This window comes from Haemorhous mexicanus, chromosome 29, assembly GCF_027477595.1.
Source record: "Haemorhous mexicanus isolate bHaeMex1 chromosome 29, bHaeMex1.pri, whole genome shotgun sequence".
Classification (NCBI taxonomy): domain Eukaryota; kingdom Metazoa; phylum Chordata; class Aves; order Passeriformes; family Fringillidae; genus Haemorhous; species Haemorhous mexicanus.
The window spans coordinates 4,562,508-4,574,695 of NC_082369.1; the positions used below are offsets into that span (position 1 = coordinate 4,562,508).

Below are 12,188 nucleotides of genomic sequence, written 5' to 3' on the forward strand. Positions count from 1 at the left end.
CACAATTCTCCTTCCTCTCCTTGCCTGGCAAGGCTCAGGGTGGTGCCTCAGTTTCCCTCGGTGTGTTGGGAGTGATGCTGGGTACCAGCCGAGCTGTGGGAGTGTTTGGGGAGCAGAGATGAAAGGAGCCATAGATGAGACAGCCCACACCGTCCCCCTGCTGCCAGCCGGGGCTGCTCGGGGAGGAGGCAGGTTCGGGTTCATGCGAGGATGGGTGGGGAAGGCACAGCCGTGTGGGCAGCACAGGGTCGGGCAGGGGAGCGCTCTGGGGTCCCCCAAGCCTCGGGGTGTGTCCAGACACTGCTCTGCTCCGCTGCACCCCGATCACCGAAGGCACCCCCAAACCTCCCCCGACCCATCTCAGTGCCGGCGTGCCGGTCCCCGGTCCCCGCCCTCTCCGGGGGACGCACGGACACGACCCCCCCGCCCACTCGGTGACGATCAGACCCTCATCGCCTCCCGCCGCCCCCCCCGCGCTCATCCCCCTCGCTGCCCCCCGACTCCACCGCCGCTGCCCCCGCCCCGGCCCCCCCGCGCCGCCCCGCCCGGTGATTCACGCCGCCCCGCCGCTTTATAGCTCCGTCGGCCTCGCCGCCGCCTCACAGCAACAGGTCACCGGAGCGCCCCGGCCCGTCCCGGCCCGTCCCCGCCCGGCCCGGCCATGCCGCTGCGGCTGGCGCTCTGCCTGCTGGCGCTCTGCAGCCCCGCCGCCGCGCACGGTAAGAGCCACGGGGGTCCCGCTCCCGCCGGGGGTCCCGGCATACTCCGGCCGCCCGCCCGCTCCGCCCCGGCCGCCGGTAACGCCGCTCCCGCCGGCAGGTGTTCGGGGCGGGGGCGGCCCGGCCCGGGGTCGCGGCGCCGTTATGGGGCGGCAGCCTCGGGCTCCGATGTCCCGTCCCTCCGGGCGGATGCCGGGCTCTCGGCGGCGTAAACCCGCTTTACCGGGCGGAGCGGCGGCTGCCGGGTGCCCGGCGGTGCCGCTCGGGTGTCCCGGTCGCCCGGGTGTCCCTCCGTCGGGCGGGTCCCGTGGCCGCCCGGCGGGAGCGACCGCCCGGGTCCCTCTCGGCTCGGCGGCCGCGTCCCGGATCGCGGCGATGCCGCTGCCCGGCCCCGGCATCCCGCAGCCGGTGTGTCCCGGGGGATCCCCGTTCCCGGGCTGCGGGAGGCACAGGCGACTCGGGGCTGCGTCCTCCCGGTGGGACGGGCCGGGAGCGGGGCCGGTCCGTGACCGGGGTGTGGAGCTCGGAGCTTGGACCCTCCCGGTTCCGCTGCCGGTGCTAGGGGCTTTCGCCGGGCGGCGTCGGGACAGTGGGAGAGGCCGTCCCGAGACCCCGGACCGGGGCTCTATCAGCCCTTCCCAGCGCCTCGGAGCCGTGCGGTGCCGCCGGTGTCCCCGCACCGGAGCGGGAGTTTCCACCTTCCCCTCGCAAGATGCTGAATGTTCCGTGGGGAGTGGGGGCCGCGCGGTGTTGTAACGGGAAATTGAGCTCGGAAAGGCAATTGGATAAATCCGTGGAGGATAAACCCGCGTGCTGGAGCGGCTGGTGCTGCCCGGGGTGCCCGGGCGCTGCTTCCCTCAGCCCGGGGCTTTGCTCCATCCGCGGCTGCCCCGCGATGCAGCCGGGCTGGAAGCCCCCTGGACTTGTGACCTAACGAGAATCGTGTGCGTGGGGAAAGAGAGGGGAACAGGGGGTCTAGGGCGGGGGCGGGCTCCGCTTTGGAGCCGGGTGAATCCTGCTAAGGAGGGGAGCGACTCCTGCCTGGCAGCGCAAGACCCGTCCCTGCCCCCATCCCTCCCTTCCATCTTTCGCCGTTTAGCAAACCTCAAGCACAGCTAATGAGAGCACGAACCCAAATAAGCGTCACAAGAGGCTGGTTTGCAGAGGCGGAAATTGCAAAGAAATCACTCACAAAAAAAAAAAAAAAGAAAAAAAAGAAAAAAATCTAACTGATTTGCTGGTGGGTCACGGAACAAACAGGCTTTTGAGTCAGAGGGATCAGTGCCAGACCCAAGGGCTGGGGCAAGTGCCCTGTGCTCCAGCCACTGGCTCAGATGCTCCCTGCAGAGGCCGTGTGGGTGTCGGGCTCCCGTGTCAGGGAACAGTTCCATCCCTCCGTGGGGCCACTGGCACATGCCAGGAGATCCAGCCCTCACAGCAGCCACCCACTGGCCCCACTCTATCTGCTGCCCTGGGCTGGGACCCCCTCTCTGTGGAGCCAGGCAGGAACTGGGCAGAGAGGCAAGGGAGAGGCAAGCTACAAGCCCAGATCCTGGCTAGCAAGTGGGCGTCTCCCAGAGCATCCATCATGGGGAGTGCTGGGATAACTGGTCCATCCCTGTGGTCCAAGTGCTGGATTTGGAGCCTGTTGGCAAAAGAGGGCTGGCAGCAGCTTTGGGGTGGCCATGGGGGCACTGAGTTGCCATGCCAGGCACCCTTGGGGATGCCTGCTCTTGTGCCACGGGAGTCAGCACAGAGCATCTCTAGGTTCCCCAATTTGTCTCAGGCTCTGGAGTGATCCCTGTGCCTCTGCCCCGAGGTGCTCCAGCCACAGCCAAGATCTCACTGCCCTTCTCAGGGGTCGTGGCACAGCAGGGATCCCTCACCCTCTGCCCTCTCCACAGGTGGAATCTGCTGGCTGCAGCAGGGGAAGGAGGCCAAGTGCACCATGATCCTGAAGACAGGAGTGACGTGGGAGGAATGCTGCGCCAACGGCAACGTGGACGTGGCCTGGTCTAATTACACCTACCCAGGCAACAAGATCAGCCTGCTGGGCTTCCTGGGGCTGGTGACCTGCCACCCCTGCAAAGGTGAGGAGCTTGGGGGGTGAGGGGCTGCTGTGGGGCTGAGCTCTCCCCGTGGGGAATGCGCGGAGCCCTGGGGGCAATACTCAGAGTCTGCAGCTACAGGTGATGCAGCAGCACAGAGCTGGGCTGCACCTCACCAGAAGGGTTTTCCTTGGTGGTCTGGGACAGCACAGGGACCCCAGGGACTGCTGACCCCATGCTCCTGCTGCTGCAGCTCCTGGTTGGATGCTGCTGTGGATCAGGGCTGGCGGGACAGCCTGTGTCCCTCAGCTGCTCTCGTTTTGAGTGTATTTTAGTTGCTCTCCCAGTGGAGAGGGATGCATGACCCAGGTCTTGGCCGGGCAGCCAAGTGCAGGGAGAGGATCTGGAGCTGGCTGTTCCCAAGTTAACCCCTCTGCGCTGGGGCCTCCCTCCCCTGCCCTCGCCACGGCTGCTCAGAAGGAAACTTCGTCAGGTTTTTCTAAGGAAAAAAAGATCTATTTCTTCTTCCCCTCCGTTGCCCCTCGCTCCTCCCAGCGCGTGTGTGAAATGGCTTTATGTAACGGGCAGTTCCAGAAGTGGAAACTCTCCAGCTGTGAGTTCCAGCCCCGCCAGATGTTTTGGCGTGTGCCGGAGCTGCGGCTCCTCCAGCCCTTGCGTGGCTGTGTGAGAACACACTCCAGGACCTGCTGCCCGCAGGAGGCAGGAGCAGGGCTTTGGAAGGTCATGTTGTTATTTGCTTAAAGGGAAAAAAGGTTTTTAACCAAACCACTTCCCCCAGCTCCCCGCACCCCTCAGCACTGCTGCAATGGCAGCTCCTCAGGCCCGTCCTGCTGCAGCTTGGGGCTGCACACTGTGCCAGCCAAAAGCTGAGTGAGATCCTGGCCCCGGCCCCATCCCTGCTTGGAGGGAGCTGGGAGCACTGGGACCCTCTCCAGGGGCTCCCCTGTGCTGGAGGCAAAGTGCAGTGGGGACAGGCAGCCCTCAACCAGGAGTCTGCACTCGCCTCACTTAACTCTGTCAGGAGTCTGGGGGACCCAGGGAGGGCTGACAGTGGCCACAGACCATGGTGGGGGCTGTGGTTCCTGGAGTTTGTTGGTGTCTGGCAGCAGGATCTTTGAAGAAACCGCTGGAGAGCCTGGCCAGCACGTGCACCACAACCCCCCACCCTCAGGCAGCCCCTGCCTGTCCCATCCAGATGGAGCTGGTGCTGCTCCTCACCAGGCTCCAGAGGCCTTGGAAGAGGGCGGGTGAGAGGAGCTGTGCTCCCACTCCCCGGCCTTGAGAGGCTGGGAGAGGTTACTCCAGGATAAAGTGGGCCAGGGATGGTGCTGGCCTGACTCTGGGGGCTCTGCAAATGAGTCTCTGGGGGGAGGTGAAATTCCTGGCTCCAGCTGCTGGGGACACGGTGTCCCCCCAGAGGACCCAGAGCAGGGGGAAGCCAGGCTGCAGGGCCGGGGTCACGGGTGGATTTTCCAACTGCTCCAACTGTCCCTTGCTGGGATAGTCTGGATGACTGGATTCTGCACTGCTGGCAACATCTTAAGAGTGGAGGGTAATAGGGTCTTGTTTGCTCTGGCAGCCTTGGGACATGGAGCTGCCCTGCTCTGTCCTGGGGTCCCCCAGTCTCAGCCTTCTCTTCTCTGGACAGACACCAACTATGGAAATCAGGGAGCAAAATGGGAAAGTGTTTCCCAGCAGGGAATTTCCCCCAGGGACAGCTGGGCCAAGCAGACAGGGAATTTCCCCTTCTTCCTTCTTCTTCTCCTCATCCTCCTCTTTCTCTTTCTCCCCCTCCTCCTAAGGTGGCCCACCTCCCACAGGGAAATCCCCCTCTGTGCCTCCCAGAGCTCCCAGCACACACCCTGTCTGCCGGGGGTGAATCCCCACCTTGGGAATCCTTTTAGTCCTGCCCTGCATTCCTCTTGGTGGGTGCTGCTGTGTCCCAGCAGTGCCTGTGTCCTGGGAGCTGTGGGGGTGTTTTTGGGGTGAGGGATGTGCCTGCTTTAGGTGGCAAAGGGGAGTTCAAAGGGGAATCCAAAGGAAAGTCCCTGCTGCTGACCTTGCAGAGGCACCAGTGTCCCTGCACACCAGCACGGGCCCCTGCTTGGAGCTGGCAGCCCCACTCCAGCCCCGCCGGCGTGGGCACGGTCCTGGGGCACTGGCAGCACCCCCTGAACCTGGCCCCCGCGCTGGCCGGGAGGTGACCTGGGGGGACAAAGCATCTGCCTGTCTGGGGAGCAGTGCTGGCCGCTGCCTCCCGCCCTTGTGTTCCAGTCAGGGAGCGAGACAGGGCCGGGCATTGTCTGCCGGGAGCGGCATTCCCATCGCCCCGACAGCTCAGAGAGCCCTGCTCCTTCTGCAGCAACTGGGGCCTTGTAGAGATAGATTTTTTCCATTGCACAAGAAAAAGAAATGTCTCCTTCCAAAGAATAAATAGATGGGAAGGAGTGAGCTGGTGCTGAGCGGAGCCGGGGCTCCGGCTGGGGTGAGCACTGGAGGATTCATGGAGCTGCAGCCAACGACCTGCTCCTGCTCTGGGGCTGAGCAGATCCAGATGCTGCTGGGACAGCTCGGTGTCAGCACCCGTGCCCTGACCTGGGGGGCGTTGGGGACCACGAGGGGGACACTCTGTCCTGCTAGGTGTCACACTCTGGGGTAGGGCAGGGGCGTTGGGGACCACGAGGGGGACACTCTGTCCTGCTGGGTGTCACACTCTGGGGCAGGGCAGGGGTGTTTGGGACCACCCTATGCCACTCGGTGTCACACTCTGGGGCAGGGCAGGACGGAGCCTTCCCTGGTGGGTGACATGAGCCAGTCACTCACGCTCTGCTGCCCTCTGTCCCCAGAGAGCTGCGAGGGGGTGGTGTGCGGCCCCGACAAGGTCTGCAAGATGAAGCACGGGCGGCCCCAGTGTGCCTGTGCCCCCGACTGCTCCAGCCTGCCCCGCAAGCTGCAGGTCTGTGGCTCCGATGGCTACACCTACCGGGACGAGTGTGACCTGCTGACTGCCAAGTGCAGAGACCACCCCGACCTCGAAGTGATGTACCAGGGCAAATGCAAAAGTAGGTGCAGTCGTGCCCCTACCCCACTGTGTGCCATGCCCATCCTGCCCCTGTCTTGTCCCCATTCCCTGTGGTACAAGGAGGGAGGGTCTGTCCTAGTACAGGGCCCTCCCTGCAGGACATGGGTCTCATTGCCCCTTGAGGGGACATTGCAGCTTGTCGGTGCAATGGGGTTTGGCCTTGCCTCAGGCTGAGCAGTAACAGTCCCTAAAATGTCATTTGCAAACGTCAAGCCCCTTTTTTTCCTCTTTTGTAAAGAGTGCAGCGATCCACCCAGCCCTGCCAAGAGCTGTCAGAAGGATTATGGTTATTTTTCCAGCCCTCCTTTCTGGAAGGCTTTGCCTGTCGAGCTCTGGGCTGCGCAGGGAAACGTGGGGCAAGAAATGGGAGTTGGGATCTGCAGATGCCAAATCTTCCAATCCATCAGGGAAAGAGAGGAGGGTGGAGGGGCGATGGGGATGCACGAGCCTCCACCCTCCCCAGCAAAGCCCTATGCAGGGCCTGATCCTGCTGCTCAGGCTCCCTCCACCCCCGTGCGCCCTCGTTCCAGCACTGGCTCTGCTCCAGGGTGACCCTGCCCTTCCCTCTCGCCGGGGCCAGCACGGCAGCTGCCAGCCTGGCCTCAGTGGCTGCTGCTTCCCTGCCAAGGCACCTGCGTGTGGCTGCTGGCCCAGCCGGGTCCCACTGTGCTGAGCAGGCTCAGCCCTGCGCTCCTCTGCTGCAGCTGGGCCTCGGCTCCTCCCGCCTGGCAGAGCTCTGGCCAGGGCCGAGCCTGGGGACTCAAGGTCATGAGCTCCCTTGTGCTGGCCCCTGCCAGCCCCTGCCCTTGGGAACAGCACTGATGGGGAGATCAGGACCCTCTGGCTCTGCTCTGTCCCCTGGTAGCAAAAGGAGGGAGGGGACTGGGTTTCCCTGGGATGATGCCCAAAGCCTGCCCGGGGTGAAGTAGCTGTGAGAAGGGCATGGCTGTCCCTGGGGTCACTCCAACTCTGTGCTTCCCTGCAGAGTCCTGCTCCAGCGTGGTGTGTCCTGGCACACACACCTGCGTGGTGGACCAGACAGGCAGCGCCCACTGCGTGATGTGCCGGACAGCCCCCTGCCCTGAGCCCACCAGCCTGGACCACGCCCTCTGTGGCAACAACAACGTCACCTACCCCTCGGCGTGTCACCTGCGGCGGGCCACCTGCCACCGCGGCCGCTCCATCGGCGTGCGCCACTACGGGAGCTGCTCAGGTGAGCGGGGCGGGGCAGGGGGCAGTGGGCATGGACCCCCAGCCCCTGCACATCCCTCACACCCCCCTCACCACTTCCCTCTGTTTCCAGCTGTGGCCAAATTCTCCGCAGAGACGGACAGCGTGGAGGAGAACTATGTGTGAATCGTCCCTCGGCCGAGCTGGGAGACAGGGGCATTATGTGTATATTGTACAAACCATATACCTGATATTTATTAAGATTAAAAGATCCTTATTTATCCCTGTGTATGTTAAGCAGTCGCAGGGGGCTCGATTCCCATCCTGCCAGCCAGGGAGCAGGGGAGGGGGCTCATGGCCGGAGCCAGGCTGAGGTGCCCAGGGATGCTCTGGTGCCCTCCCCTGCTGCCAGTGCGGTGTGGAGGGGTGTCCGTGGGCCCCCCCCACGTGTCCTTGGCCGGCAGCCCTGGGCCTATTTATTTTTGGATTAATTCTCGGTACTCTGCTGACGTTTCTGGCCAGGAGCTCGAGGTCTAGAGGGAATCTGCACTTTCGCCTTCCCTGAGGGGCTCGGCCCCAGCTGCCAGTGGCAGGAAAGGCAGTGCACGCTGCATCAGATTGGAGAGAGATAGATATATATTTTTATATATATATATATAAAAACATATGTATGTTATTGTCTCCTAAAGTTTCAGCATGTGTGTGTTCAAATGGATTTCAGTTTAGGTTTTTCCTAGGCCCGTTCAGACCAGGCTCCCACCACCTTTGGAGGCGACGCCGGTGCCATGAGGGCTGGTGCAGTGGTAGCCCTGCCTGGGGGGCACAACCATGCCCCTACCTAGAGCCCATCACCCAGGGCAGCTGCCCCCAGCCCCTCTAATCCCTGCCTGCCAGAACAGCTTTGGGCACAGCCTGGGCTGCGGGGGGAGCTGGCCCTGTCCCCCCCCAGGACCCCTCGGCGTGGCTGCGTGGCCCCGCACCTCCTGCTCTGCCCACACCTGTATTTATTTTTACTCCTTCTCTCATTTCTTCCGTTGTCACCTGTGTAAATACCAGCTCAGCTCTGACACCAAAAGCTCTTGACTTTATATAAATATCATATATATATATTATATATAAAAATACCTTATTTTCTATTTTTGTATGACTGGGTTCTGACCCCCGAGGTAGATGCTTTGGGAACATCCACATTCCCTATTCCATATTGTTGGGGCATTTTATGGCTGTGTTATGATTTGGATTACAAATAAAAACCAGAATAAACAGTGCTGCGTGTCTGGTTTTGTTTGGGTTCTGGGGTGGCAGGAAACCTTGTTCTCTTTGGGGCTGTGCATCCACACCTGGGTCTGGGCATGTGGGGAGCCCCCCACAGCCATGAGGAGCTGCATCCCATCTGCTCCAGCTCCATGCTGGGGTTTTCCAGCCCAGCCGAGGCTGCTCCGTGCGGTGGGAGGGAAGGGGAGAGCAGGGAAGAGCAACCCGCGGCAGATAAATCTGTTCCCAATCTCGGGCCGTGCCATGAGGGTTTGGTATTTCACAAAACAATTCCTGCCGGTAATTGGGTCCCGATGTGGGATGTTTCCCGGGCAGCAGCCTGCGGCTTGGCGTGCTGAGCTCCACAGGAACTGCAGCCGGATCCCCCTCGGCCGCATCCCCCGTGCCGGGGGCCGGCATGGCACAGCCCCTGACCCCTGGCCAATCCCCTCAGAGCCACCACCAGCCCGGCAGGCATCACGGAGAATCACAGAACCATTTAGCTTGGAAAAGACATCTCAGATAACCCAGGGTGGCCATGGGGGGTTCTGCGACAGCCTCCCTCTGCTCGCCCAGCTCAGCAGTGTCCCCCTGCTTTTTGGGGGTGGGCGTCCAGCAGTTCTCAAAACACTGCCCATGCCTTTCTAGGTGCCACCACAGGCGGTGGCGTGTGGCCTGGGCTCCTGCACGGCCGCCGGCAGCGCTTCCTGCCCACGGCAGCTCCCGGTCCTGCCCGCCCTGCCGCAGGGCTTGGCCCCCGGAGCGGCTGGCGGGTGGCTCCGTGCCGAGCCCGCGGGCACGGGCTGCGGCGGCAACGGCAGCTCCTGTGATGAGCGGGAGATTTCAGCTTCCAAAACACGGCTGTGAGTCAGGCGCCGCCTTCCCACCGGTTTTTGGGTGGTCTGGGACAAGCCGGGACAGGCGCCGGCTCTCCAGGCTCCCTGCCAGCGCGGATGCCCTCGGGCTGGCAGCGCTGTCCCGGCATTCCAGGGGGTCTCTGCCCCACGCTGTCACTGCCAGCACCCCACTGGGATTTGGGGCTTCTTTGGAAGCTGGCAGCCCGGCAGGGATCTATCCTCTGCTGGATGTCCCCAAAGCCACCGATGCCCGCGGCTCGCATCTCCTGACCCCGCGCAAGGCCCTGCAGCAGCCGCGGCAATTTGTGCCAGCAATTTGCAGATAAAACAAACAGCCAGGAGCAGGGAACGTCTGGTCTGTCCCCGGAGACACCGGGCAGAGCCACACGTGTCTCAGCGGAGAGCCAGCAGCGGCTCGGCACACGTCTCCGGCCACTGCGAGCACCCAGCTCCGGCGGGGCGAGCGCGGGGGAGGCGGGCGAGGCTCCCGAGCCGGGATCCCTGCGGGTTCCGCCAGCCCAGCGCAGCTGGGAGCCCGCCTGCCCCCGGGGGGTGTCTGTGGTTCCCCTCTTTGGGGGGTCACGTCGCGCGGTGGGGAGGGCGCGGTGCGGGACGGGATGGAACAGGATGAGGCGGGATGGGATGAGACGGGCTGGGACGGGACGGGGAGCCACACCCCGGCGGGAAGGCAGCTGGGGATGCTTCTGAGGTGGCAGCACCTGGATGCAGATCCTGGCTGCACTCCGCTCCCTCCTGCATCCCCTGCTTCATCCACACACGCCCAGGACAAGTCAGGGGGACCAAAACACAGGGGAAGCAGTGGGGTGGGGACTGAGGGTTTATTGAGGAAGGTAAATGTTGCTGCAGTAGGAGGATGTATGGGGGGCTTCTGGTGTAGCCTGGGGAGTACATAACACCCCTTGCCAATGGGCAGAGAGGGGCTCCAGCCCTGACCTGGGTCAAGGAGCCATGAGCATCAGCTCCCAGCCTCTCCAGAGTTGGAGGACGTGGAAGTTCTGGCCCTCTTCTTCCCTCTCACAAGAGATCTCAGCCCCTCTTCCCCCAGCCTGCCTGCCCCCAGGACTCCCAGCCACCCTAGGGCTTCAGCCACCCCTTGTGATGGTGGAACCTTCGCACAATGTGATGCACCCAGTCAATGTAGTTGGAGATCCTGGTGAAGACATCAGGGAACCTACGGTCCCCACACCTCTCCCCAGAGAAGGAGACGATGCCATGAACCTTGTCCTTGAAGACCAGGGGTCCCCCGGAGTCACCCTGCACAATGAGGGAGTGGGAGGGAGATCTGAGGGTCCCCAGAGGGGTCAGTGTGGGGCAGGGGTCGGAGGTACACTCACAGTACAGACTCCCTGCAGCGTGGTGCTGCGGCTGGACGCACACAGCATGTTAGCAGAGACCTTGCCCTTCCACAGCGTCCGGCAGAGGCTCCTCTTGACAATGGTGGTGTTGGTCTCCATCAGCTCCGTGGGCTGGTCTCCAGAGTTGGAGATGTCCCCCCAGCCCATCACGGAGCAGACAGTGCCGGCTTTCAGGTCGATGTGGGGGGAGGGCAGGCGGATCCGCTTCACGAACTCGTTTGGCGTGGCCGACCTGTTCAGCTGGGGGCAGCGAGGCCGTGGGTGGCTTTGCTGCTGGGGCAGAGCCCCCCAGCTGCTCCTCCCTGGTTCTCACTCCCACCCCAGCTCACTGCTCCTGCTGACCCCCCCCAGCTCTGCCTTCCCTCTAGAGAGGCTGGGCCCCTCCCTGTCACCCCTCTGCACTGGTCCCAGTCTGCTGCAGGGACTTGGCTGCCCGGGAGCCGCTGACCCGGCCAGAGTCGGTGTGTCCTCAGTGCCTCCATCACACCCCATGGCGCGGTCCTGCTTCTCCGGAGAAGCACTGACATCTAGTGTCGGCTCGGCCCCTCGTGGGACACCCCTCCTCCTCCCGGTGCCCTGAGGTCGTGGACACCCAACCTCCTCCCGGTGTCCTGGGGCCGTGGGACACTTCAGCTCCCTCCCGATGTCCGGGGCGGTGGGGCGCCCAACATCTCTGCCGGGGCCGTGGACACCCTACATCCCTCCCAGAGCCCCAGGGCCTTGGGGTACCCAGCCTCCCTCCCGGTGCCCCGGGGCCGTGGACACCCCAGCTCCTTCCCGGTGTCTTAGGACCGTGGGGCACCCCACCTCCCTCCCACACCCCAGGGCTGCGGGGTACCCCACTGCCCGGCCGCTGGGTGCCCGGTGCAGACTCACCCGGAGCAGGCGGATGTCGTTGTCCTCGGCACGGGGGGTGTAGAGCGGGTGGGCGATGGACTCGACCACGCTGAAGATCTGCTGGGACTCCTCGGGCTCCTGCAGCCGCTGGGCTCCCAGCACCACCCGCACCGAGGGGCTGCGCCTGTGGCCAAGGCGGGGCTCAGAGGGCGCTGGTGGCCACCAGGGAGGGGGGAATGGCCAGAGGGACTCAAGGGGGGCAGCTTAAACCTTTGGGACAGGGTTATTGTTAGACGGGGCCACACCGTGTCCAGGGGCACGTGTCCCACGTGGGGACAAGGCTCACCTGGGAATGAAGCAGTGGGCAGCTGTCATCACCCACTTGGGCCACACCAGGAAGCCCCCGCAGACGTGCTTCCCGTCCAGCTGGATGGAGGCCATGAAGGGCCGGGAATGGGGTGCTGCAGCCTTTCCCCCGATGATCTGGCTCCCCTGGGTGCCTGGTGGGTGCAGGTGATGGTTGGAGCCCAGGGTTGCTATCTCCCACCCTGGGGGTGTGCCCTGGCACCCCCATTCTCTCATTACCTGCCGAGGCCAGAGCTGGGAGCAGGATGGAGCCTCCCAGGCTGAGGATGAAGAGCCCAGCTGTGACCATGGTGGCACAGAGAGGGCCACTGCCACCACCGCTGGGGCTGCTCGGGGTGGGGGGGCTTAAATCCCTCCAGGGGCTGAGCCTTGGGATGGGGGCGGGTATTTCCCTCCTGCTTCCTCCTCCGGCTGTTGCTGCTTTGTGCAATTCAGGGCTCGGGGAGCTCCGTGCAGCT

The 12,188-nt window shown here is 63.7% G+C and overlaps 2 protein-coding genes across 2 annotated transcripts; one reads left to right on the forward strand and one right to left on the reverse strand.

The window, feature by feature from the left end:
* The first annotated feature begins 562 nt into the window (after positions 1–562).
* On the forward strand, positions 563–8,307 carry FSTL3 (follistatin like 3). The gene is made up of 5 exons (XM_059869965.1): positions 563–719; positions 2,624–2,809; positions 5,635–5,850; positions 6,856–7,083; positions 7,174–8,307. The coding sequence occupies exons 1-5, from the start codon at positions 662–664 to the stop codon at positions 7,224–7,226; spliced, it is 741 nt and encodes a 246-aa protein (XP_059725948.1). The 5' UTR covers positions 563–661; the 3' UTR covers positions 7,227–8,307.
* Positions 8,308–9,974: 1,667 nt separating this feature from the next.
* On the reverse strand, positions 9,975–12,046 carry PRSS57 (serine protease 57). Its single transcript, XM_059869936.1, has 5 exons — positions 11,950–12,046; positions 11,711–11,864; positions 11,404–11,548; positions 10,507–10,767; positions 9,975–10,426 (listed from the first exon to the last, which is right to left on the reverse strand). The coding sequence occupies exons 1-5, from the start codon at positions 12,017–12,019 to the stop codon at positions 10,247–10,249; spliced, it is 810 nt and encodes a 269-aa protein (XP_059725919.1). The 5' UTR covers positions 12,020–12,046; the 3' UTR covers positions 9,975–10,246.
* Positions 12,047–12,188: the final 142 nt, after the last annotated feature.

Bases quoted from the DNA above. Each gene is read 5' to 3' on its own strand.
- FSTL3 (XM_059869965.1), top strand. From the start codon at position 662: ATGCCGCTGCGGCTGGCGCTCTGCCTGCTGGCGCTCTGCAGCCCCGCC. The intron at 2,810-5,634 runs GTGAGGAGCTTG...CTCTGTCCCCAG, and splicing joins GACCTGCCACCCCTGCAAAG to AGAGCTGCGAGGGGGTGGTG. The intron at 7,084-7,173 runs GTGAGCGGGGCG...CTCTGTTTCCAG, and splicing joins CCACTACGGGAGCTGCTCAG to CTGTGGCCAAATTCTCCGCA.
- PRSS57 (XM_059869936.1), bottom strand. From the start codon at position 12,019: ATGGTCACAGCTGGGCTCTTCATCCTCAGCCTGGGAGGCTCCATCCTG. The intron at 10,768-11,403 runs GTGAGTCTGCAC...CGCTGCCCCCAG, and splicing joins ACGACATCCGCCTGCTCCGG to CTGAACAGGTCGGCCACGCC. The intron at 10,427-10,506 runs GTGAGTGTACCT...CTCATTGTGCAG, and splicing joins CGCTGCAGGGAGTCTGTACT to GGTGACTCCGGGGGACCCCT.